A 27,673-nucleotide genomic window follows, 5' to 3' on the forward strand; every position below is an offset into this window, starting at 1 on the left:
AATATTGAGTTGAATCTAAGTCGGCTTCGAAAATCTTATAGGGAGTCGAGTCGACTATGAGCTCTGGTTTTTTGTTTGTATCGCAATTCTTAAGTAACTCACTTACAAACTCCCAAGGCATTTAATAGCATTCAATGAAATAAATTAAGTAAATAGTAAACGACTTCATAAAAATATCATTTGTTTTTCGGTATATTCGATAACTAATTCGAGAATTAACATAAATTCGGGGATCAAAATTTCTTGCGCTCTATTCAATAGTGGAAGTACATACTCCATTTATGCTATTATCAATTTTAACTATGTATTTCCTAATGTTCCTCTCAATCAGTTCAATTAAATATGTATATATATATAATATATTAATTTCTTTTTTTCATCAAATTTTCAAAAAACTATATCAACATTATTTTCTTAATTTGTTATGGTTAAGTTTTATCGTGGTTCAATCTTTTTTTTTTGTTATAAATAAACTTTATCTCGAGTCTAGTTGCCCAATTTATCTAGCAATAGAAACGCCACCCAGGCAAATCGATCAGTTATCGACTTGGGTATCTTCATTTACTTCTTATTTTATTCACCTCATTAGACACGTTAACTCGGTTCTTATTTTCAATTTTGATCAAATATGGAAGAATGTCTTCAAAATTCATTTAAAGCTCTATGCCAACGCATTTGCTTTTAAATCAAATTTGAAGAATAATTCCTAATTTAAATCACATGATGGTCGATTACAAATGACGTCTACCATAAAATTTAATCTTCTTAAAAGTCCTAATATTCCCACTATAGTTGCTATGAAAACGAAATCTCTATAGTAACAAACTCCCATGAATGATTGACGTCATTAGTGATTGACCCCATAATAAAATGTACATAATAAACAAAATAAGTAACTTAAAGTCTCTTAATTATTAAATAAGTAGAAATGTCAAATAAATTGATAAAATACTGATAAATGATGCATATGATGATGATAAATTCACTGCCATAAACTTGCTATTAACGTAACATTTCCGGAACAAATCGTCATATGATGATACAAGTGGTAATGTGATGGAAATCGTTTGGATTTCTCATATGAACAATTCTCAGGATCGTTTCATGGTTAATCCACCTTCATCGTCGTCATCATCACTGCCTACTGAGAAATGTTTCTTTGCTTTTTGTTGCTTCATAAGCTTCTCTCTTGCCTCATCATCACCGGAATGCTCAGAGTCTGAACTATCGTGTGACAAAAGTCCACGGGTTTGTGGGTTATTATTGTTACGACTACGTGAATTTTTAGGGCTTTGTTTTGCAATTATATACTGTTGTTGTCCTCGTTGTGGTACGGACTTTGAGTCTTGAGTTTCCTCGGGAATTGTTGTATCTCTGTGTATTAATTTCAATAATATTCAGAAATGAAATTTCGTGATTTTTTTTATTCATTGCTAATTAATTAAATATTATTATTCATTCCTTAAAAGAATGAAAAATTGGATGTAGAATTAAATAAACTTCACTGTGGAAAATCATAATATTGTGAAGATTTGTTTTTCTTTATTATTCGCTATGGCTTTTTGTAAAGAATTTGAACAACAATTAATTAAAAATTAAATAGATGCTTAAGATTTTCAAATGTGATTTTACAGAACTACGTAAAAAAGCTCCTTTTGTGTTGAAAGCTGTTCACAAATGACGCTTAAAGTTTTTACATACGTATTGCGATAAAAGCTCACAGCATATAAATACTCTACTCGTGCAAGGTTATTCCTACATACATTTTTTATATTTATTTATTTAAAAGCATATCATTCATTCCATTTGGTACATAAAATTTATATTTAAAGCATTCTAACCTTTAAGTACATTGGCAGACATTTCCGAGAAAGCAACTTGAGATTGAGCCACACTATTTAAAAAAAGTTCCTAATGTACACATTTCAGGAAATGCTTATTTTTGTACAAAAATGTGCCAAGTTAATTTGCTTTAGAATTTTTTTGATATTCAGCAGGAGCTGTTCCTGCTGTATTTGATGTGCAAGCAAATATTTTTAGCAAAAACTCACAAAAGAAAGGAAAAAGTTTTTTTGTTTGTGAATTTTAAAAGCTCTTAATTAAATGCGAAATAAAAGTTGAGGAACAGAGCTGTGGCTAGGTGATTGTATGGCTAAGCAGAAGCAATAGATGTGTTAGATCTAGATTAGCTATCTAGACAAAGTTTGATCTTGTACAAGTCTAATGTGTGTAGTATCCCGAATGTCCTGAAGCCCTTAAAGAATGTCTTAATTCCGACCCACTGCAATGCCACGTGCTTGCTTACAGCTCTGACGATAAAAATGCTTTAAGTCAGGAAATTGACCTTGTTGACTCTCAAAATGCTTTTCATTTAAATTTTTGCACCATTTTACCTTATTATTAGCAAGCTTTATCTGCTCCAAAGCTCGACTCGACTCGGATTTTAGAAGAAGTCCAGTCGACTTTTCTATACAAAATCCGAGTCGGCTTCGAGTTCTGGTCTTCTCAATTGAGAATAAAATTAAAATTTGATAGAAAATAAAAATGAGAAACTGTACATTAAGCTATCATGCAAGGATAGGAGAATACTGAATCATGCTTTTAGTATACTTTTTAGTAATTTTTTAAGGAAGAAGATAAAAAGATTTTCCATTTAAGAAAAAATGGAAGTCTGTATATAAATTAATAAATTATTATTTCTTTTCTATTATTTTTTTAGTGTTAGCATAAAAGCACTGAAAGGATTAAAAGGATTATATCATAAGTATTAATCATGCTTTGTTATATTTTCTATATCCATAAGACGGCTCGGTCTGCGATCAGTTACTAAAACGAGTCTGTAAATGATAAAAATATTTTGGAAAAATAGCATGCATCAGTTAAGGTGTTAGATATAAAATAATTGGTTTAAGACTTAGATACTTTTAAAAAAGACATAAAAAGTATGAAACAAAAAAAAACTAAAATCGAATTATAAAAATAAACATAAATTTTTGTGTGTATTTACAATTTGTGTGTAAAGTGCATTTTAGTGCGTGCTGTGCATTTTATTTTCAATCAACATTCATCAAACTAAAGCATTTGAATGTACGGAAAGATGTAACCCTTTTGACAAACTTCCTTAACACATCACAGAAAAGCATATTTTTTTTTTCATTTCCATAACCGAGCATGTGCTTTCGAATACAAAAGTAGCTTAGTTCATTTATGTTCTGTATCACCACCATTTTTACGAAAGGTTTACTGTTTTTTAGTAAGAAATGGCACACAAAAAAATTATTGTATTGTTTAGGATAGAAGTGGAATCAGTGTTGTTATCTAGCTAGCTGTCTAAGCCAGAGAGGTATTAACTCAGACCTGAATGTTTGTACATGATAAAACCTTTTACTTGGTCTAACGCAGTGATGGACAACCAGTGTGCCGCGGCAGACTTGTGTGCTGCCAATTTTATTTAAGAAATGACTTGAACCGTATAAAGTGCGCGGTTCCGGTCGAGGCTTATCACTCAGATGTGCCGCGGAAAATAAAAGGTTCCCCACCACTGCCCTAACACATAAGTATAAGATACCTAATACGGATATCTTGACGTATTTATAGTCTTAGTTCAAAAAGTTATGCCTGGCTCAGACACTGTCCCGTCAAGTGCTGTCTAATTGAGATATAATCTTCGTAGATACTATGATTACTATGATCTGTGTCTGGCCTAGACATCTTGGTTAACAACACTGAAGTTGATATTTTAGAGATTCAGGAAATGTAAAAGGACTAAGAGAAGCACGTATAATAAAATTAGATATCAAATCCCATCACATTATTAAATTCTTTTTAGGAGATAATATAAAAATATAGAGAGATAGTCCAAAAAAAAAACAAAACCACTGAATCCATAAAAACGCATGTATATATTTTTTTAAGTATGTAGGTATAAGAAAATTGCTTTAAAAAGAAAAATTTGGAGAAAGTTTTTGTTTTTCTCACACAGAAAAAACTTACCCCGATACTTCCAACAATGAACCTTTTCTAGTATTTCTACGGTGACTTGCCGTTACAGGGAATTGAGATGAATGACCAGTTGGTTCTATTTCATAAACTGCATGTGTTGTGATCGATCCAGAACGTTTATCACGATCACGTATATTTGGCGTCACACCGCCTGATGGTGCACCGTCAGAGTCTCCATGACTTTCACGTCTAAATAGACCTATTACAGAGTTTTTCTGTTTAGGCTTTGCTATTCCACCTAAACTCATTCAAGTTTTTGAGTTTACATATGACATATTTTATATTGTTTGTATTTTATATATTAAAAATTTGTCAGTGTGTGGAGTTAAAGGTGGACCAAATACAGTGAGCAAGCAAGTAAGTTGAAACATATAAGAGAAAATATAAAAAAAAAAAATGTAAAGAAAAAGAAAAAATAATTTGACATAAATGAGAAGAAAAATTAAGGATTGGATGCAATTAAATCAAAAATTGTGCAAGCTAACATAATACTTAGGGATTATTGTTGACATGTATAAATACCAATTATAATCTATGCAGGTATCGCATCAGTGAAATTATATAAGTGATGATTTGATCTTGAATACTAATTCGGAATATTCTCATCTATTCTAAATATGTATACATATATGCATAAAGAGTTCATATATAGTATGAGGAGTCATTCATAAAAGAGAATTGACAGGAGAGTAAGAGATATAAGATTAAAATGTAATGAATGTCACAAGACAATCAATGAATATTTCTCAATGTAAATGACGTTAAGAAATTCATGAATGATAAAATCGCATGCATCTAGTGATACTATATCCTCTGTCGTATCGTAAATCGTTGTTTTAGCTTGCGGAACTTGAATAAGTCAATTATATAATAAATAAATTTACCTAAGAAAGTGGCACTAGGTGAATTGTAAGCAAGATATTCTTTATTATTTGCCCATGAAGGAAACTCCGTTTGTTGTATAACACTATCATCCTCCTTATCGTCTTCACGCTTCCATGGTAAAACGGATTCTGGGGCTGTTGGTGTTGTAACTCGATTTTCTCCTATTCATAAATGTTTTTTTTTATTGTAATGAAATTGAAAAGAAAAATTGTATAATCACATTTTACATCAAGTCATACAATATCATGAATAAATTCTATAGATGACAGGTTTCATCTAACAAGTAAGCATTCAGTATTGCTTATGAAAATGTGATTTTATTTAATACATAATCACTTTCTTGCTTTTTAAACGCATTTAAATTATGAAAATATTTCTGTAAGCATTTTGGGTCGATTTGCATAATTGATATGATCTGTGAAGCCTTACGTAAATTTAGAACCCATTGTAGCTTTTAAATAAGGCCAAGCAGCACATCAAGGCAATCTACAATCATATTATCAAGATATTGTTGCAATAAAACTATCGCTGTCACATAAAACATTAGTGTGACTGTCACATGTGTGATGTGACACTATTTATGTATCACTCACAACAATACATTGACTTCATGTTGACGTAGTGTTGCTACAATAAATCACCGCATGACAGTCATATGACACATGAGTGACAGCCATATGACACATAAGTAACTGAGTAAAGCCACAAACATATTAATAACGACAAGAAAAAATGCTTTGCTCGAAATATGCGCTTAAAAAACAGGTTGGTTTCCAATTGAGTGAATTTTACACACTAAATTTACCTTCAGAGTCGCGTGAATATCTCTTATTATCCTCGTGAGCATCACCACTCTCGTCTGTAATGGAAAATGACATTTTGATATTAGCACATGATATATTATATCTTATGGCATTAAAACACTTATACGATATAATCTAGCAGAATAAATTCAAATATTTGAACATTATTAACTGTGATGACGTTTTATTGATATTCATGTGAAATTTTTCTGGTTAGAATAACAACGACACCAATAATGAAGCCAATTCACGAAACTGATTCTCATAATTTAATTTTTTTTTTTGCGAACGTTATGACATGCTTTCATATAAATTATATGATTTATGTGGATTTATGAGTATGTTGAAAATCATCTATAGTTCTAGATAAAAAATGGATTTAATCTGTGTCGCTTTAAAAGCTTGAAGCTTTTTGGTTGTCTATATATAAAAAGGTTAGAATTAAGCTTTTTCTCCAGCACGGCTAACGTACGCGTACGACTAAAGTGCAGGAAAAATTAACGGAACTCATGCAAGCTTTTAGAACAAAAGCTTTAAAAAAGAACTAAGAAGAAATATAAAGTTATTTACAGTAATATTTAACGTCCATAAATTGTAATAATTATAAAAGAATGATGGTAACATGATGGATAGAGATGATAATGATGATGGCCCAGTCTTGTGGCAACAATATTTCAATAAAAATTAAATTAATCATAATAATGATAACGAAATTTGTGTGTAAAATTAATGTGATATTAACTAGGCATTTAAATTAAATAAAATATGGTAAGGTAATTGATAATTTAGTGCAATAAACTAGATAAATATATAAATAGCCAAAAATCAATGCTAATAAAATCATCATTAATCAAATACCGAAGCCCAAACTTTGATATGATTTGTCTCGACGCCAAGGAAAAAAAGATTCCGCCGCTGTAGGTAATAAATCTAATGCATTATAATCCTTTGCCTGGTCAGATGGACTCGGTTTCAACGATAAATGCTTCACATAACGTGATTTGTTGGGATCACTTAGATTATTTATTTGTGCGATTAGTAAATTTTTATTGCTATTCGACCGATTGATAGATGTGTTAACAGAATCAGCTAAACGTATTGATACAAAAGGAAGCAAAAATCAAAAAATGAAAGAAACATAATTTCATTATGATTTGACTGGATACGACCTTATTTTTTTCATTTCTAAAACCAAAAAAAGGAACGGCTAATAAACTAAAATAAAAATATATGGATAATTGTCTTTAACGTTACTGAAATAAAATCCTGAATCTTTTGACGTAATTCCATCATACATTTGAAACCCGAATATAATCTATACCTTAATACTCAATGTACAATGATCTGTATACATGTAATCTATACCCATGTACATATTATATATGTATGTATATAAAGAAAAGGCAAAACCTACAGAATGTGCTCGTCCTGATCATATTTCATACATGTTTTATGTGTGCACGCTGTGAATTCAAAACTACCCTGCAATATTGCCGCGTTCCTTATTCAATCATTATCATTTAAATTTGCCTACACTTTACAGCGTCGAAATAGAAGTAATAGCTATTCATTAAAAAATCAAAGGAAAATAATGTGGAACTTAAGAACTAACAAATTAATGGCTCTTCAAACGTCTGCTTTGCCATCATATCATATCAAAGTGATTTCATGAAACCATCTTATGTAATAAATATAATTGTGTATTTATAGCGCATTTTCCATGACGAAAAATAATGATGAGAGCCTGCTCACTCATGTAATCAAATATTTTTTGATTCTTTTATTCATCATCTTCTGAGATTATTTCATCAAATTGCCATGCTTCTCCAAATTATAGACTTAGTGTTAATTATCAACTCATGACTTTCTAAATTGTATAAATAGTAATCAGTTAATTCATAGCTTCTAATACATTAATTATATTTAACTAAATTGACTAAAAGTTATTATTAGATACTTTAGAATTAATTTGAAAAATTTATTTAATTTATGAAAGTAAATCCATCCCGAGGGATGCACATAAAAATTAAACAAGAAGTCCTCTTTCTGTATTTTTGTTTGGAACCGCATGACGCATAATGCATATCTAGGATATACCAAGAAATATTTTATATTGACGTCATGAAACTGCGAATTCAGTGAGGGGTGGGTTTTGGGGGTAAAAACCATGCTATCTCTCTGCTTCCTTTTGGAAAAAATTCTTTAATTTGCTAATTATGGTATTTTGTGAAACAAATAACTCCTAAATTTTGGAAACCCATACAACTGCAGCGAGATACTCCTGCACTGTTACGGTTTCTAATTCCGTAATTCAGAAGTGTACAAAATTAGGCAAAGAATCAAATTTAACAGGCTTCGATGAGCTTAACACTTTATTAGGAGACCTTTGGAACCTCCATTAATTAAGGGTTTCAAATCTGACTTTCTAAATCGTAAACGCTCTTGGACGATCTAATCTTGAAAGGAAGCTCTTGATAGAGATAATTTTGCCCTTGGCAATGGAAATCGGCAGAAGGAATCTAGCTATAGAGCCAGCTTTAGGTTACACCTATGGAAGGTCACGCGAAGTAAGTAAGTAAGTGACAGAACTATCACGATTCTGAAGAACTTCAAGACTATACATTAAAGCAGTAGCATGACGTCAATATAAAGGAATTTATTCGCAATTAATTTTGTGTCGCTCGGGTTCAAGTAAAAATGTAAATTGTGGAAAATGCACTACTTAGTTATGTTTGGCATGTAAAAGTTGTAGGTGTATTTTATGGACTAGAAAATAAATTTATCAAATAAATTTCCCTCTTCATACATTTTTCTGAGACATGTTATTGATTGATTAATGGAAAATTGTCACAGTGAAGAGAAAATTTTAAGAAAAAAAAAAGTGTTGGATGCGCAGAGTTATTTTTAGTTTTTCAATCATATAATCGTATTAAACGTACACAAAAAATCATAACTGATATTAGATTTTCTTTGGGAAAAGTTCAAGAAAAAGAAAATTTAAAAAAAAAAATCAGTGAACATTTTCTAAAGTTCACTCTTTTTTGTGTCTTGGTAACAATTTATTCCGTCACGAAAGATAAATATCAAGGAGGGAAATCAAATAAATACGAAAGAGGATAGAAAATAAAATTAAGTAAAAAATCGGAACCAAAAAAAGAAATGAAGAAAAGAACGGAAAATTTTCCCAATCATATTTTTCCAATTGACTACTTACTGGATCCTTTTGCGATGAAAGTAAGTCCACCTTCCCAGTCATCTGGTGCTTGTTTTGGATCTTCATCTTCATTTAAAACTTCATTAATGTAATCTATAGGAATGAATTGGAAGATTGTGATAAGGAATTAATGGAATTTCTTTTCTATGTTAAGGCAAGAACATGAGAGATATAAAACGAAATTAAGTTAAGGGGGGATATATTTAATAAAATAAAGCAAATTGTTTGCTAAATGTACAATCATAAAAATATATAGATATAGATCCTATAAATGTGCAATATGTAATCAAAAAGAATAGTATTGTGTGTGTGAAAAACATTGTGTTTATCAAGTGCACTACGATACGATCCTTTCTATAGCTTATGTATGTATGATAATAATAGTCTTATGTATGAATGAATATGGATGTTATGTTTGTATGGATCAATGAATCATAATGCATCGTATAAGATAATAATATTGCATTGCGTTTTCGTTTCTAAATTTTGTAAATAAAATTAAAAATATTTGTATGACATTAAGGATATACTATAATTTTGTATCACTAAAAAATATTCTTTGAAACATTCATACCAAAACATTGAGTGTAACATTGAGAAAAATAAGTCTTTTTCTCTCGTTCTCTCATTTTTTTAGTCCAATTTGGTTGGTTGTACAGACCAAGAAACATGCATATAAGTAATTTCCATCGAGAAAACATAAAGCATGGCTATGTTTTGATTCTTTTTTTTTTCTTTTTGAACAAAAAAAAATTACACAAAAATATGTATCTAGAAAACATTGCATTATCCATGTATAATTAAATGTCAAGCCAGCAATGCAATTGTTATTACCTATTTCTAATAATCTACGGTATTTCTTATGACTGTGATTATGTTTTCGTTTTAATTGGCTAAATGACAGATGATTCGTATTCGTACCATTCGCAAGTTGTTTAGCTGAGCCGTTTTGCTGGAATTCAGGGAATGAGACGTGATTTTGCTTACTGCCATCCTAATTTTTTTGATATTAAATCACACAGAATAGAAGAAATAAATTAAGAATCATTAATGTCATTTTGTTAATTCTCAAGTAATTAAATCTGTCCTACTTTATTAAGTCGTTTACTACGCTTATGATGCTTTCGATCGCCTTGTGCCATACGACGAATATTCATTCTCATTTTATAGTTAACCTTGATGTATGAAAATATATAATCGATTAATATTCAATGATTTATTTTTTCATGTGAACATAATGACAATTACCTGTGTTGATAGATCTCGATCGTCTACAGCATGTCTGCTATAACTTAATCGTCGGTGCTGTAAATATTTGAAAGTACGCATTTAATTTTGTTATACGCAATTAAATCATAATCCAAATGAGAGCCTAAAACCATGCTTTCAAACTATGCATGCAAATTATTTCATAGAATTTTGGATATTTTAAGAAAATAATTTTGTGAATTAGATGAGTTTGGGATATAATCATGAATGATTAAAAAAATTATTACGTTTAGATGTTTTGGTGAGAACATGAAGGAATGAAATCCCAATCTAGTTAGTATATACTCGAATATAAGTTAACACAATGTCTAAATCATAAGCAAATCATTACAAACAATATCGAATTAGGAATTTATTTAGAATATTGATTATTGATAGTGAGTGAAGCATAATCGGAACAGAATTTAGCTGATTAATAATTCATTGCAAATTGCTCACAGAGCAAAATTAGATCTGTCAGTATCCAAAGCAATTCGCAAAACTCAAAAATAAGTAAAACAACATACAAAAATGTAGTTCAAATTCAAAAAATCAACAGATAGGTAAGTAAGTTAGCACATGATTAAAATAAATTCACTTTTGTGTGAAAAAAAATAAAAACATTAACATAATGACAAAAAAGAATATTTTTCATACCGCCGACAAAGAAGCCTTATTTTTGTACAAAGTTGATGATATGAATATTTTCAGATAATATATTTATTTTGTATAGAAAATGTTTGATATACAAAGGTATATATTTTTTCGGAAAAATTAACGAATGAAAAAAGGAAAATAATTGATTAATGATAGTATATAATAAGTCACCAATTGAAGTTTAAATTCAGAAATCTAGTGAATTATATTAAATTCTCTAGTTTAAGAACATGCGGATAAGGGGTCGTTCACTTATGACGTCCAGCTTATAACAGGGAAGGACGGGGTAGGATGTCTAAGCTGCATGACACATATTGAAGTGAATTCTAGTTTTTAATGGACATCATTTATGAATTGACCCCTAACTTTAAGCAAAAAATTAATATTTCCAATTTTGCTTAAAGCTTTCATTTCTTACGAACAGTGTTTCTCAAACTCTATTGCCTTTCGGTCCACTAACTACAATTTATACACATATATCCCATAATTTTGAAGATTAAACACATATATCCCTAGATTAAGATCAGACAAATAGTGTACCGCGGCATATAGTTTGAGAACCACTGATTAAAAATCATAATAAGAATAAATATCTCGTATATTACCCTTCTATAAGGCTTGAGTTCCTCTGACAAAAGATGATGAATTCTAGCATCCGTTAAATCCTTTCTTGATGGATTATAGTCTAATTCTTGCATATCAAGGTTTCTTGTTTGCGTTTCAAAATTGGAGAAGCTTGGACTGTATAAAGGATAAGATATTGTATTAAAATTGTCAATGGATATCCTTTTAGGTGTCATTACCTTCCGCCAAGTATTCCAGTGTAATTTCTAAACAAAGCACTCATAGATTCTGTACCGGACATTTGTCCGACTGTTGATGGATTGCGTCGCATGTAATCGATAGCATCTTTCATAGCCAATTTCGAATAAGTTTCAATAATTTTCGGTTCTGCACCCTAATTTATGATGTAATGATTAATTTACCGTAATTAATATCCAATTTAGTTCAATTAAATGCACAATCAATTTACCTTAAGATCTCTTATCAAATATGGACGAATGAAGCGATTATCGAATCGCTTAAACTTATCACGTACAGTATAATTTCCAGTTTTACCTACAATATCCTCCAATCCGGCCATCATATGGTCAATAAAGCGTTCATGTATACGTTCATTCATAGTAGGTTTTCGCTTTTCAGCTCTCTTGACATTCAAAATCCTTACAAGTGGCTTTATAGTAATTCCCTGAAGAAATACTGTGAAATATATCACACAAATAGTCGTTGTAACAAAAAGTGGAGCAAGTGGAACGTGTTTTGGATCGATAAGAAGGACTAATGCAAATGCAATAGCACCACGCAGCCCGCCATACGACATCACAAATTGATCGACCTTTGATAATTTATGAATTCTGAATCGATTGGCAATAGCAACGAGTACAATCACGCCTGTGAAATGAAAGTCATATGATGTCATTAGTACAGACATAATGTTTAAATTATTAATAGGTTTTTGAGATAGAAAAAAAAAATAAGAATGTGTTATAAATAAATATTGACATTATAATTATTATTTGGTATTATTATTAACGTTAATAATGTATAAAATTCATTAAAACATGATGGATATTAGACATACCTATCACTCGGAAAACTGAACAGAATAGAACTGTCAATAATACGAATGGTGTGTTCCAAACATGACTGTTGTTTACTGTCGCAACTCCCAGAAAGATGAAAATAATTGTTTCTGACGAGCTCGACAGCATCTTTAGTGCATACTTTATGGTCGTATGCGATTTGTGCGATATATTGGCCTCTACGTAATTTTTCATGGTTATACCACAAAAAGTTATTCTACATGTCAAGGAAAGAGATAAAAAAATATATAAATTAATTCTGAATACCTTCGTGCAATATGTAAGGACATTGGAACTTACGCCAAAATACCACTCCAGTGGAATATTTCAGCATTTAAATATGCCAAATAAGCCATAACAAAAACGAAAATTGGCTCAATCACTCTCACATGATCAGTAAATCTAGTAACAAGGCCAGTCAAGAATCCCCAAACAACTCCTATAAAGTTACAAGGATCATCAGTCAAATGACAATCAAATTAATTTGTTCTATATTTTTTATAGACGTACCAACAACCACACCACCAACGGCAACGCATAAAAATGATAATGCTCCATTAACTACGTCAGTAATCTGAATGTTACTTGCACCCATTTCATTATATGTTTCAAACATGTGATAAAGTACGACAGTGACGGCATCGTTGAGTAGAGATTCACCAAAGACGACAATATATAAAATTTCATTGACATGAATCTCTTCAAAAACAGCCAATACGGCAACGGGATCTACAGCAGATATAAGCGATGAGAAAAGGAATGTGTCAAGTAATGGCGTCTCAAATCCAAATATTCCTGTCATGCCACACAAATATAATGCACCACCTGTTGAATTCAATTTTGTTTTTTTGTCAATTTCGAAGGGAAATTGGAAATGAAAAAATAAATTAGTCAGTGACATAAAAAAATTCTGATATTTTTTTGTTTATCTCTAGCGGTTTTATATATGCAATCGAACACTTACCGATTGTGGCTACATTGTATATAGTTCCGATGACTGCCATAAGTAATATAGTACCAATATTATCAAAAAATAAACGATTTGGCATAAAATAACCGGCATCTAATATAATTGGCGGCAACATATAAAAGAAGAATGTGTTCGGCGTTAACGGTTGCACATGTAGTTTCGTAGATGTGTATAATATAAGACCGATAATAATTCCAACTACTATAAGAAGCGATGATTCCGGCAGAATCTTGTTTATTTTAGGGGTCATATGGAAACCTGTAACGTATAGACATAAATGTAATAAATTTTATCTCGGCAAGGAATGAAATGTAAATATCATGGCATTGGCAAGCATATCTGGCTTTTTATCTTTATGAATACATAAACATACATCTCAATGCTCTCTGTGTATATGTCAACGAAAAACTCGTGATTAGAATGAAGTACACGAAAAAAAATTAAAAAAAGATTTTTTAACTTAAACAAACAATTCATTTAGCACGATGCCTTTCGAAAGCTGAATCACTGCTTGATGTCGGCAACAACCGGTTTTAATTGAATGTAATATATTTTCGGAATGCAATAAATTTGTTCATTAAGCAGTTATGCCAATCAATTACATGGTGAATCAAATAAATGCAAATGTAATGTGATTGTACATTTCCATGTTTATACTTATTTGGCAGATGACACACATATTATTGTTATTATTGTCTTTGTCAATTTGACTTACCAATCTTTGCAATACTCGCAAATAATATCCATATTCCAATAATAAATGGCGTTTCCACACGTGAAAAGTCAACCGTTGTTACCGGGTATCTTTCAACTTCATGTCCGCCTCCATGTTCATCTGCGGCATGCTCATCGGGATTACTACTCGGTACTGATTTCGCTGATTGATGATCTTGATGAATAGAAGGCAACACTGAGTCTTCATGTTTTGTATTTGACGTATCTCCTGGCAAATTTAGATTAGGAGGCTCGAGCTGAAACTAATTAAACAAAAAAGGCAATAATTATAATACTATCTATTCCCATATTTTTGTTTCCATTTAGTAATTAACACAACTAGCGTAACATCATGATGCGCACGAATAGTGGTAATAATTAATAGTAATTCCTTACATTTGTTTTATCATCTGATCCAAAAATAGTCGCACTTGCATTTGGCCTAGCTTCAACATATCCACAGTTAATTAAGAGCACATTAAACAGCACCAAAAATATTAGATGTTTCCTCTTCGATAACATCATCATATTCCATTTCATAAATGCTAACATTATTATTCGATCGCTAAAAAATTGACTCAATTTTGTTAAAATCGTTCTATTGCAGGTTCCAGTGTGAGGATGACTGGACTTTCTATTATGGTAATTCTAAAAATGAACAGAAGAGAAATAGAAAAATTAAGCTTTTGACATTTTCCTTGAAATGTTTGTCATATCTTCTATTAGCGTGCGATAACTTTACATACATAACACTCATCAATACTATTAAAATTTCTATTTAGCTTTTGTATCTGTTTGTTGTTGCTGGTATTTATATTATATCCTAAGTAAGTGTTCCGACAAGCTCTTCGTGACAAATTTACTTCTTGTTCTAGTACTCGCGCCATAATTTAACCCCAAATTTTCTCTATTTATGGCTCTTATAACTTAATTTATTAATTAATTAATTGCTAAGAATCTGATCTTTTTTGTCTTAAAAGGTAGGTAAATTAAAACCTTTCTGTATTCATTTATGTAACTACGATAATATTTATCTGTTGACGAAATAAATGGAAAAAAGAGGAAAGACAGAAAAAGAAAAGAATGTTTAAATAACTTTTGAATAATAAATAAGTTTGCATAAATGACGAGATGTTGCGTGATCCGAAGTGCTCAATAAAAGCTTCTGCTCTGAATTTTCGAATTTAAATTATAGGCATTCTCTTTATTATAGACATTCAGAACAACATTAAATAATAAATAGCGTAATTGTGGTCATTCGTGATCGACCGTGAGCGCATATTCCCAAAAAATTATTCTCATTCGTTTGACTGAATTCTTATTCCATACAAGAGTGGATTAAAGATTTTGTACTTAAACCATGAGATGACGTTAGTCGAACGTAACGTAAAGTGTTCCGTAGTTTTGAACGTAAACATATGTGTCACGCAGTGTTACGAAGTTTTAAATTTAAACGTAAAATTAGTACGTAGTGTCACACGTAAAATTATGTGTTACATGGTGTCACACGTAAACGTATGTGTTACGTAGTGTCACACGTAAAATTATGTGTTACGTAGTGTCACACGTAAAATTATGTGTTACGTAGTGTCACACGTAAAATTATGTGTTACGTAGTGTCACACGTAAAATTATGTGTTACGTAGTGTCACACGTAAAAGTGCGTGTTACGTAGTGTCACATGTAAGCGTATGTGTTACGTAGTTTTACGTACGTACTACGTATTTTTTCGCACGTGTTTCGAGTTTTAGGTACGTATTTTCATGTTTTTTAGGGCTTGCATGAGTAGCACAACGACAATGTGTAGACAAAAGTGTCTTCATTCTTTGGTTAAACGCGATACTAATTGAAAGCAATAGTGAATCATTGTATTATAGTTTTTATCGTACTATTTTTTTTTTCGTTTAATTTACATTCGCAAACTTGTCATTTTCAGTTAAGTATTTCAAGGTTTAACCAACTTTTTTTTTTGTGTCCACATATCGCACATGTTAATTCTCATTTAATAAAAAAAACCAAGTTCTCATGTAAATTATGATTATAAAATGGCAGTTAATAGTCATTAGCTGTGACAATAACAAAAAAGGCGATTCCCTGCACTAACGACAACACATTTGTGATGCCAAATTCAATTTTAATACTTTACATAAAAAAATTATCATCGATAAAATGTTGTCGAGTTGAGAGAGTAGAAAAAAACTGACTTTGGGTAGGCGATGTGAGTCTATTAATGTAATTAGCAGGTTGATAACTAGATAAATTTACAAAGACTATTATTTTAACGTATTTACATACAAAGAGATGTGCTTACTTTGAAATTCATGTATTACATTTTTATTAATTTTGTAATATGAGTAAATTATGGATTCTTCACATTATTCAGTACTTAAAAATAAATAAACTATGTATTGCTCAATCGAAACAAAAACAGGTCGTACTGTTTTACTGAAATGTATTGTCGTCATTTTCGGTTCATCTACTTAAATTTTATGTGGATACATCGGAATTTTTGATACTTTATGAAGATATTCTCGGTAATCTTTGTATAGTAAATTTGTCAAGGACGTATCTAATAAGGATTCTTGAGACAGAGACTTCAAAGAATTCCCTTTAGTCTCAATCTCGGCAAATCTTTGTACAAACAGAGCCAGCCATAAAATCAGATGGAGAACATCATATAGTAACCTAATTAGGTACTTATAAGTTCCATATAGGAGAATAATTCCAATTAGAATCAGATCTCGGTCTTATTCTCGATATGAGTTTTGGTCCCGATCAATCAGTTTTGGTCTTGAAAATACGTCGATAACGAGACTATAGGGAGCCTAAAAAGGTTTCTTGCGGAGATCTCGTAGGTCTGTCTAAGTTAGTTACAAGCTTCAGAGACGTAGCTAGAAATTTGAATTTGGTGGTTTTGAACAGTTTTTACATGGAACGCAAAAGTTGGAGGAGTGGTCTGGTTTTGAATTTTTCACCCAAATAACCCTAAGGAGTGAACCACAAACCCCCTCCCTGCCAACTCCATTTTTGAGTTAAATTTGAGAATCATTGAAAGTTTTAGACAGAGTCATTCCTCTAAGTTAATAGCTGAACACAATCAAACTAATTTGAAAGGCAATAAGACTGTTTTAAGACATAGACAAGCTTTATCTTATTAATATTTTTCCTATTCTAGGTAAATCAATCCTACTCAGATTCACTAATATTAACCTCATTGAAGGTGACACAACTGAATACTGTATACATTCTAAGGTCTCCTTTTGGATGATAAATTAAATCACGAAATTGTCATCAAAAGAGAGCACTCGTGATTGTCATAAATTGCTTAGATTTGATTCCTGACAGCTTCAAAAATTGATCAAGCATTTCTTAAAAGAATCACGAAAAGTCATTAGTTTTCTGATTGTTTTTTCGCAAGCACTAACTTGCAACAAATAGCTAGGTTTTTCAATTACATGCCGACAAAGGTTCTTATTTGGCACTTATTGCTTATCAGCAATCAATCAAATAATTCCATCAATTGGAACTAACACAATAATAATATTGAACTAGAGAATTTGATACACAAAAAAAAAGAAAGAAAGCAACTAGCGGGAAGAAGAAAAGGAATGAAGCTAATTGTATCAAATTGGATACTTGACAAAAAGGCATAAATATTTATTTTATAAACATTGACACAAGTCAATAGTATGATAAATGGGATGTTAATTTGAATAATCATGTGAGTTTTCATCCTCATCAATTTATTGTGCAAACAGCATTCTTTTTAGGTATATATTCTTATAAGAAAATCATTGAAGGAAGGAAATCCTAAAATCAACTAACACATCGTTGCTCTCTTTTTTTCATGACTCACTGCTCTTAGTGTGACACATTACCACGTTTTTTTTCCGTCTATTATTCTTCTCAGTTAGAAATAAAACATTTGTTTGTTACGCATTGAACATGTGTGTGCTTCCCTTCCAAAAATAATAAGTATATATGCACAGACACTTCCAATAATTCTCTCATTTATGGTCGAATAAAACAGTCAGTCATTTACAAAAGATTAAAGAAAAAAAAAATGGGAAGAAGACTCTTGTATTCAGGTAATGAATATAAAAAACGTTGAATACATCCAACAGTTGAGTAAAATACAATTCCACGAAAATATACACATATTTTTTTATATATTTTTTTTAATTTTTGCCGATCTGAAATGTGGCAAATTTCTTCTTCAAGTCCCATATTATGGCCTAGATTCTCAAATACATAAAGCGTAAATGTGCAGTAAGTTTGTACTTAATTTAAGGTATTAAAAAACAACAAAACAAATTACTTTTTTTCATTAACTCAACACATTATTTTAACTATAAATTAATTTTCACACAACAGTGATTTATAAATGTTTGCATATATACTATATATATTCTTTATCAGTAAGTAACGTTTGTAGTTCCATGTGTGTTATAATAAAACTTTAGAGCAAGGAACTATTGTGTAGTCTCTAAACGACTAAATATATTCATTAAACTCAACATTATTTTTTTGGAAACACATTTTTTTTATACAGTATAACTTGAACTCTTTTTTTTTTTTGAGGTTTTAAGTACTTAATACACAACTTTATTCTCGATATTTCGCGGTTTATCGTTATGAATAAAACATCTGAATCGCCTCGAATGCCGAAACAGAATAAAGTCTGCTGAGAATGAATGAGTGAATAATTGTGTATTGGAATTGGAAATGCTGAAACATTCGGGGAGTTTTTTTTGAACAAAAAAAAACGTGTTCCTCTCTGAGAATAATTACTCTCTCTATCTCTCTCCCTCTCTCATCACATTTCAATGTTTTTGTACTCACTGTTAGTGACATGGGAGATACAAGGATACAATTTTTGACAATTTAAAAAATGTTATGTATCTGCTGTACGCGCCACACAAATGAAATGTTACAGAATTATAATCATTCCAGTATCAAGCATAGGAATTTAAAAATTATGATAATATTCAATGCCTTCATCTCGAAACATAAATGCTAATGCGTAGCAAAACACACTACGATCTGATTATCTCCAAAAAATTTAATCATTTATGAAAATCACTCAATTCATTTGGAAAATCATTTCTTTTTTAACAATATCGAGCACAAGCAATCATTTCGCATTAGGATCACGAAATATAATGGGAAAAAGAAAAGAACATTCGGACGAAAATCGATATAATTCATTAATCGATTACATTTCTTTTCCTTTTTTTCAGTTTTTCACATTTTCTTCACCTCAAAATATTTTCCTTCATTTTTCCTTAATTTATTTAATGTTTTGGATCACACAATTGATTTTTTTTTTTCATTAATTTTCAATGCTATCTAAGTTTCTTAAAACATAACTAGCTTCAACAATACACAAAATATTTTTGGATTCAAAATAATTATGTAACTTTTTCACATTTTTCCGTAAAAATGAGACGTCGAGGAAAACATTTTCCGATTTTCCATCATTTTTGAACTAAAGAAAAGCTTGCTAAATATTCATTTTTGGCATCTTTACGAGTTTAATTAAAATATTTTTTCGTGCACTTTATTGATTTTCATCTGATTTTCCTTTTTTTTCTTTCCACAGTCTTTGTGTCAAAAAAAAAAGTTTTTTGATTGCACAATTTTCAATTTCCACTCTCGGCAGACTCACTCATTCATTGTCACTGCTTGCTCGATATTCTTAGCAATGAAAACGTCGTGAATTTCACAAAGTTTTTCATTTTTGGATATGAGAATTTTCCAATTTTCCATGAAGATTTTCCACAAAACAAAATTCTCTCCCGCTCATTTTCCCAATATTTTTCCGGCAATAAAGAGAAACAGAATCATAAATTTTCGGTATCAATAAACAGGCAGGAAGACAGACAATTCAAAATAAACAAAATGTCATGGTCAAGTGCGAATTATTTGAGGCAAGTGAAAATTTTTTAATTCACAGCTCGATTATCTATGTCTGCTGTGGAACTAACGATTTGCGATCAACTATTTTGGTTCCTCATACTAAAAAAATTTTTACGTCGTTCGGAAATAAATAATCGGAATTGTTATTTATAGTATTCATGCACAACTGCAATCGATTTATTCTATGCATGTACATATTTTTATTCTACTTTCAATTCCATCACAAGACAATGACCGTTATAAAATCGGTACGAAAATGAAATTAGAGTTCCTTGCGTAATGACGACATTTATGACAAGGTACAACATTAATAATATTGTTCATGTCATACACGATCAAATTATTTTGTAATATCGTTGTTATCTTCTTATTATAACAACTTACTTACACTCAGTTGAGTGATAAAAAAAAATGAGGTGCATGATGATTCCAACAACTTTATTTCAATCACATGTCATGACATAATGTAGCCCCTGTTCTGTTTTCCCATCCAGGCACTAAAAAATAATCAGCCACAAGATCAAAACCATTATTAGACATAATCAAGCTCCTGTTCTGTTTTCACATCCAGTCGTACAAACTAAGTACAAAGGAATGTGTTTAGCACTTGACATGAACTCGTAAAAGTAGGCACACAATAATGCAATACGAAATTTTCATTAAGGTTTACGTTCGATAAGAGATTAAGGTAAGTAATTAAGACCATAATCCACTAATAAATCATTATTATTGTTTTTGCAGAAAAGTCGGCGATTAATTTACAGCCAAGACATCACTTGAAAGTGTGACGTCTTGACAGATGATCTTTATTATATATTTATTGTTTTGTGGAAAGGCTCACTTGCATTGTTAAGATACAGAATAAATGGTAATAATGTGTGTGAATTAAAAGATAAAGGCATAATAAACATGTTGAAATAATTAAAAAAAATAACAAGTAGCTTAATTGTTTACTCCTACTACCAATGTGATTTTCGTCTCACAGATAAGACAAATGGCAGTTAAATTTGAAATCTGAGTGCCTCTTACAACTGTTAAGATATCATTTATTACGTTTTGCTACTGGTTGTTGAACAATTATATTTAAATCGTCACAATTTAGTGGCGCGTGATCCACATTCACTGTCTTTTATCTAAATATCTAGTGTATCACTTCTTTATATATGTAGTACTTGACACAAAACATTTATGACAGCTTTTTTAAAGAAGAAGGTATGTTAAGGTGATTTATGGCCATTCCTAAGTAACTTATTGAGCAATAAACATTAATTTATTGACTACGAATAATTAATACTTTATGTCACATTTTTAATGGAATTTGACTGCTTGATATTTTAATCAAGCAAAAACACTTTTTTGTTGTCAGGAACCGCAAAAACCAAAATTCACACAAATTTATTTAAATTTTTTATCAATTCTTTTTTCTTGAAATTTGAATTTCAATTTTATTGCTGAATAATTTATTAATCGCACTGTTACACAGTCAGTCACAGAAAAAAAAAATATTCACCTCATAAAGAAGTCCAATGAATTACATGTAGCACTAGAATGACAAATGAAGTGAGGCTCAGGTAAGTCACTCGCTTTTATAGCGTACCTTTCATTTGTATTATCATCTCTTATCTGTAAAAAATCATATTCTCTTAATGGTCTTTTAACAGCCAATAAATGTCATTTTTGATACGACTATCGCAATTCATCAGCTCGATATCATGAAAATACTACTTTTAGGTATATATAAGTAAAAGACGAGAAAAGAAATAAATGTGAAAAAAATTAAAATTGGCATCTTTTTTATTCTATTTTTTTCAAAAAAATTTCAATACATCCACCATGTTAAATTATGAGCCATTAAATACCCGAGTATATAAAAGGAATATGCACGTAGAAATTATAGGCGAGATTTCGTTAACGGGAACCCTTCACCTTTCTCTGCCGAACTGAGTCATGCGAGAGCTTTTTGCAAATTTTCGGCAAGTTTATCCAAAAATGCAAATGTTTCAAGATAATCGCCAGGTTTGACGGCGCTCATTGAGCCTTTAATACAAATTGCCAAATCTTTTGTCATGGATCCACTTTCAATTGTATCAACGCAGACTTTTTCCAATGTTTCGCAGAATTTCTTTAATTCAGTATTATTGTCAAGGGCAGCACGATGTAACAAACCACGAGTCCATGCAAAGATCGAGGCAATTGAATTGGTACTTGTTTCCTTTCCTAATTGATATTGGCGGTAGTGACGTGTGACGGTTCCATGAGCTGAAATTTTTCATATTTAATAAGCAGCTTATTCCATAAGTACAAATATTCAATTACTCACCAGCTTCAGCTTCAACTGTCTTTCCATCTGGACAGACTAAAACTGATGTCATGAGACCTAATGAACCATATCCTTGAGCAACTGTATCAGATTGGACATCACCATCGTAATTCTGTAGACATAATCGTATACACATCATTAAGAACTCACTGAATCATTGAATGGATTGTGTAACTTACTTTACAGGCCCAAACATATCCACCTTCGCTCTTCATGCAATATGCAACCATATCATCAATCAAACGATGTTCATACCATAAACCAAGTTTTTCGAAATCAGTTTTGTATTCAGCATCGTAGATTTCTTGGAAAATGTCTTTAAAGAATCCGTCGTACTACAAAATGTTATCGAATAGAATAAATTAGTTATTTGATAAAAATCATAAAAACGAATATGTCCATACCTTTTTCAAAATGCTGTCAAATGAGGAAGAGAAAAGAAAATGAGAAGATAAAAAATGATTAAACAGAAGAGAATATGTGTGAGTTTATACTTACGTATTTTTCGTGCTCAAATATAGCGGCATTTTACGATCCAACGCATATTTGAATGAGGAATGAGCAAAATCTCTGATTGATTCTTCTGTATTGTACATGCCCATTGCAACACCTGGTCCCTTATAATCATTGACTGTATATTCTTGTGGTTCACTTCCATCAGCAGGAGTAAATACCATTTTCAAAGTTCCAGGACTTTTGACAACAAAATCTGTTGCTTTATATTGATCTCCATGAGCGTGACGTCCAATGACAATAGGTTTTTCCCAGCCTGGAACCAAACGAGGAATGTTCTTGCAGATAATAGCTTCTCTGAACACAGTTCCTCCGAGGATATTTCTGATTGTTCCATTTGGTGACTTCCACATTTGCTTCAAATTGAATTCCTTAACTCTTGCCTCATCAGGTGTAATTGTTGCACACTTGATTCCGACATTGTATTGTTTAATCGCGTTGGCACAGTCAACAGTGACTTGATCATTTGTTTGGTCACGATATTCAATGCCCAAATCGAAAGTCTTAAGTTCAAGGTCAAGAAATGGAAGAATTAATTTATCTTTAATACTGTCCCAAATAATTCTTGTCATTTCATCTCCAAGAACATCCACAACTGGATTATCAACTTTAATTTTTTGGGCCATGACTACTGCAAGCGGTTTAACGTAATGACGGTCTACAAAGATGATTACAAAAATATTTTATTAAACCAATCGTACGATTAATGATGATAAGACTCAAAATAATCAACTATGACGTTGAATACTGTATGACAATTGATATTAATTTGTGCAAAAAGAAGACCCACAAAAAACGCCCAAATTGCCGTGTAGAAACGAGACACATTCAATTGATTAGCATATCTTATTTACGTGTAGCAGGAAATAAATTCAGTTCCAAAAAATTGAACTTTGATCGCAAAGACCTGATCATTTTACTAATTAACTTATTTTAAACTACTTTTCTTAAAATTCAGTAAACTTTGGTTAAAATGATTACCCAAAATTGATTGTAAAATAATCGAAAAATTTAATTGTATGAACTTACATGCAAATTGCTCAAAATTCTAGCGACCGACTAATAAAGTGGACGATAAAATGCGGGCTTTAATAGTTAGTGATGTTACGCAATTTTCACACAAGTTTCACAACGGTTTTCGAAAAATTTAAATTTTCAGACATCGAAAAAATCTCGTGACATTTTCTGTAGATTTTCCCCAAGTTTATTTTCACAAAAAATTTTATTTCAGTAAAAGTTATAATTTGTTTGGTGTATAAGCATGCAAAAATACTATACAGTTGAAATTAATAAAACAGAATGGTTAGTGATCATTTTAAAATAGAGGAATATTTGAGGCACTTAAGGATTTTACCATTCTTAAGATTGTCAAATATAATTTTTTTCCCAAGGTTCTTTTCAAAGTTCATTTTTTCCTTCTGAAAATCTTGTAGGGAAGTACCTGAGAGATATCAATTGTTGCAAGCTATTGGAAGTGGTGCTTATGGCCTTGTGTGGTAAATTTAATAATGCTAATTACTAAGTCACTTGATTAACCGGCAAAATATGTATTTTCTTCTTATTTCCAGTTCCGCTGTTGACACTGTAAATAATATTAAGGTTGCAATTAAAAAGCTTAATCGTCCGTTCCAAACAGCGACGCATGCTAAAAGAACTTTTCGTGAACTTCGATTGTTAAAACATATGAACCATGAAAATATCATTGGTTTATTAGACGTTTTTTATCATGGAAATACACTCGAGTCGTTCAATCAAATTTATTTGGTTACTCATTTAATGGGCGCTGACTTGAACAATATCATTCGTACACAACGACTAACTGATGAACATGTACAGTTCTTAGTTTATCAAATGCTCCGTGGATTAAAGTACATCCATTCCGCTGGTGTCATTCATAGAGATTTGAAGCCCAGTAATTTAGCAGTGAACGAAGATTGTGAGTTACGTATATTGGATTTTGGACTTGCTCGACCAGCTGAAAGTGAAATGACAGGATATGTTGCTACCCGATGGTAAAATTCTTTTATATATTATTATTATTGAGATCCAGCGAACTAATTATGAATACATTTTTAAGGTATCGCGCTCCTGAAATCATGTTGAGTAAGTACTATTAAATTGTATTACTCAAAGTTTTCTTAAATTCTCAATTTCTCGATCCTTGTTTTACTATAGATTGGATGCATTACAACATGACAGTTGGTAAGACTAATCGTTCAGAGCTATTAAAGATAGATTTTGCAAATGTAGATCATAAAAAATGAGTTGTTTGGAAATGATTAATCTCTGATTAGTCACTATATTCATAGATAACAACCGCATATTTTTTATGATTGAATTTAGTATATATACACAATTTACCGTTTATTGAAAGTAATTGACGATTTCTAAATTTATTTTCAGATATCTGGTCTGTAGGTAAGCTTGATGCTTTGATTAATTTATTGAAACGTTGATTAAATTTACAATATAAACATCGCATATAATGTAAATATTTTGTTCTCGCCACAAAATTTAAATAGGATGCATTATGGCAGAGCTTTTGACAAGCCGAACATTGTTTCCCGGTTCAGATCGTAAGCGAAAATATTTAAAAATAAATTTTTTTACCTTTCTCATAGTTCCTTTATATAGCTCAATAAGTATTTTGTTAAGTTTGTTCAAAATTTATTTTCCTTCCCTTTCGTGCATGTACAAAATTTTTTATTTTTTTCTTTTCGTATAATTTCTTGCACATTTTCTGTTAGATATTCATCAGCTGAATTTAATAATGGAAATCTTGGGTACACCAGGTGATGAATTCATGAAAAAAATATCATCAGAGAGTGTGAGTAGCTTTTATGTGTTACGTATAATTTTTTTTGTGCCTTCTATTCTTAACGACAGTAATTTGATAGAATTTTTATCAGTTCATTCATTATCACTTTTGAATTTATGACGTAGATACTGTTTTTTGCAATGCCCGATAGTTTTTCCATTTGATTGTGCAAATGGATTTAGTCACTCAGAGTACTGAGAGGTCGCTGGAACTGCCTGGTTCCTCTACATCCACAAAAAAATTTTTTGTTCCTTTTTCATCAAGGAATCATCTCTGAAAGTTTGAAAATTTTTGTTGGAACTGACCGGTTCCTTTGGTACCTGCTGTACATTGGCAACTTTTATGAAGTTCCAAAATCAAATGTACCAAAGGAACCGGTCAGTTCCAACAAAAGTTTTCAAACTTTCAGAGGTGATTCCTTGATGAAAAAGGAACAAAAAATTTTTTTGTGGATGTAGAGGAACCAGGCAGTTCCAGTGCCCTTTCAGTACTCTGAGTGATAACAAACAACTTGTCATATTTGCTTGGCGAAAACTGCATGAAAAAAGATTTTTCACTGGAAGTGGCCAGTTCCTCATTTGCGGTCATATCCAGCAATAATCCATAATATTCAGTCATTTCTTGCAAGCAATAAGTCACAAACAACAGAAGAATCAACATATTTTTCTCATGAAAGTTCAGAAAGTCATTGGTTGCTCTAATTTTTATTTCAAATATTTTGGAACCAAAAGATGAAGGAACAAATTTAAAACCAGGTGCAATTCCGATCATATTACGGTATTCAATTTAATTTATGAAAAGTCTTAAGAAATTCTACAAGAGAATTTTTAATTCAAGCTGAGTTTAAATTTGAGTTTAAACTCAAACTCAAAACTCCAATGAATTTAAATCAAACTCTCATTTTGAGTTTTGAGTTTTGATTTATTTCACAAAACTCTCCCCACCCTGGTAATTTGATAGAATTTTTATCAGTTCATTCATTATCACTTTTGAATTTATGACGTAGATACTGTTTTTTGCAATGCCCGATAGTTTTTAATATGAAATGTCAAGATAAATGCATATAAAAAAACAAATAATCTCATAAACATTTCCCATATCTCTTTTGAATCTTTCATTGCGCACATTAAGAAATCAATCAATTAACACAAATTTTCGGGCTTTGTGGCACACCTGATAATGAATTAACCGAAAAATTTAGTGAAGAGGTACTGTGTTGCACAATCATGCACGATAATTACTAACCATTGTCTCTCAATAGGCTAGAAACTACATCAAGTCGTTAAAAGTAATGAAGAAGCGTGACTTTAAAGATGTTTTCCGTGGAGCTAATCCTTTGGCAATTGATTTGCTAGAAAAAATGCTCGAATTAGACGCAGACAAGAGGATAAATGCAGAACAAGCTTTAGCACATCCTTATTTGGAAAAGTATAGCGATCCAACTGATGAGCCTACATCTTCACCTTACGATCAAAGTTTTGAAGACATGGATTTGCCTACTGAAAAGTGGAAGGGTAAGAACAAACATTAATCATATTAATATGCTATCAAAATATTTATTCTTCTTTCCCTCCAAAATGTCATTTAGAGCTCGTGTTCAAAGAAGTGGTTACATTTAGACCTCATACACACAATATCGATAATAATCAATAAAAACAAAAGAATTGGGTTGCTTATAAAGAATAATTACTAACACGAGAGCGATGTTTTCGCCGCCATAAATAAGAGTACCAGATAAACAATTTTATTAATAATATTAATAAAAATGAGAAACACATAAATTATTAATAATTTGTACTATACGTGTAGTACTCGTACCTTATAAAAGCTATATTATTATACATACAAATTCTTAAGAAGTGAAATTTGAAAATAAATTAAAATTTTTAATTTTTAAGCAAAATTCTTTTGTATATCTTTAACTGAGAGTTTGTATACTTGCAAAAGCGAAAGAGAGCTTACTTATT

At 31.0% G+C, this 27,673-nt stretch overlaps 3 protein-coding genes and 1 long non-coding RNA gene across 8 annotated transcripts; 2 read left to right on the plus strand and 2 right to left on the minus strand.

The window, feature by feature from the left end:
* On the minus strand, positions 1 to 21,621 carry Nhe2 (Na[+]/H[+] hydrogen exchanger 2). Of its 4 annotated transcripts, none has more exons than XM_070635809.1 (18): positions 14,883 to 15,058; positions 14,533 to 14,784; positions 14,138 to 14,399; positions 13,417 to 13,680; positions 12,963 to 13,277; positions 12,753 to 12,891; positions 12,452 to 12,669; positions 11,843 to 12,261; positions 11,613 to 11,767; positions 11,415 to 11,550; positions 10,153 to 10,209; positions 9,996 to 10,079; positions 9,826 to 9,898; positions 8,905 to 8,997; positions 5,693 to 5,746; positions 4,887 to 5,048; positions 3,994 to 4,240; positions 1 to 1,374 (listed from the first exon to the last, which is right to left on the minus strand). In XM_070635809.1, the coding sequence occupies exons 1-18, from the start codon at positions 15,021 to 15,023 to the stop codon at positions 1,092 to 1,094; spliced, it is 3,354 nt and encodes a 1,117-aa protein (XP_070491910.1). In that variant the 5' UTR covers positions 15,024 to 15,058; the 3' UTR covers positions 1 to 1,091. The 4 variants fall into 4 exon arrangements, with proteins under 4 accessions (XP_070491910.1, XP_070491912.1, XP_070491913.1 ...); XM_070635811.1 differs by lacking the exon at positions 14,883 to 15,058 and adding an exon at positions 21,566 to 21,621 and having other exon boundaries at positions 2 to 1,374; XM_070635812.1 differs by lacking the exon at positions 14,883 to 15,058 and adding an exon at positions 18,455 to 18,574 and having other exon boundaries at positions 2 to 1,374.
* Positions 21,084 to 21,822, plus strand: LOC139087110 (uncharacterized). Its single transcript, XR_011544106.1, has 3 exons — positions 21,084 to 21,267; positions 21,539 to 21,626; positions 21,717 to 21,822. It is a non-coding gene; the product is annotated as an uncharacterized lncRNA (long non-coding RNA).
* LOC139087109 (isocitrate dehydrogenase [NADP] cytoplasmic-like) lies at positions 21,817 to 24,061 on the minus strand. The gene is made up of 6 exons (XM_070635817.1): positions 23,918 to 24,061; positions 22,874 to 23,546; positions 22,780 to 22,792; positions 22,555 to 22,710; positions 22,376 to 22,487; positions 21,817 to 22,314 (listed from the first exon to the last, which is right to left on the minus strand). The coding sequence occupies exons 2-6, from the start codon at positions 23,512 to 23,514 to the stop codon at positions 22,001 to 22,003; spliced, it is 1,236 nt and encodes a 411-aa protein (XP_070491918.1). The 5' UTR covers positions 23,515 to 23,546; positions 23,918 to 24,061; the 3' UTR covers positions 21,817 to 22,000.
* On the plus strand, positions 24,041 to 27,566 carry LOC139087107 (mitogen-activated protein kinase p38b-like). 2 transcript variants are annotated; one of them, XM_070635813.1, is made up of 10 exons: positions 24,041 to 24,190; positions 24,322 to 24,384; positions 24,457 to 24,900; positions 24,966 to 24,991; positions 25,064 to 25,090; positions 25,292 to 25,306; positions 25,411 to 25,464; positions 26,838 to 26,914; positions 26,968 to 27,220; positions 27,295 to 27,566. In XM_070635813.1, the coding sequence occupies exons 1-10, from the start codon at positions 24,150 to 24,152 to the stop codon at positions 27,357 to 27,359; spliced, it is 1,065 nt and encodes a 354-aa protein (XP_070491914.1). In that variant the 5' UTR covers positions 24,041 to 24,149; the 3' UTR covers positions 27,360 to 27,566. The 2 variants fall into 2 exon arrangements, with proteins under 2 accessions (XP_070491914.1, XP_070491915.1); XM_070635814.1 differs by lacking the exon at positions 26,838 to 26,914 and adding an exon at positions 25,636 to 25,715 and having other exon boundaries at positions 24,150 to 24,190.
* Positions 27,567 to 27,673: the final 107 nt, after the last annotated feature.

Source organism: Chironomus tepperi, unplaced genomic scaffold (assembly GCF_022539635.2).
Source record: "Chironomus tepperi strain 1889 unplaced genomic scaffold, CSIRO-AGI_Ctep_v1 contig_100, whole genome shotgun sequence".
Classification (NCBI taxonomy): domain Eukaryota; kingdom Metazoa; phylum Arthropoda; class Insecta; order Diptera; family Chironomidae; genus Chironomus; species Chironomus tepperi.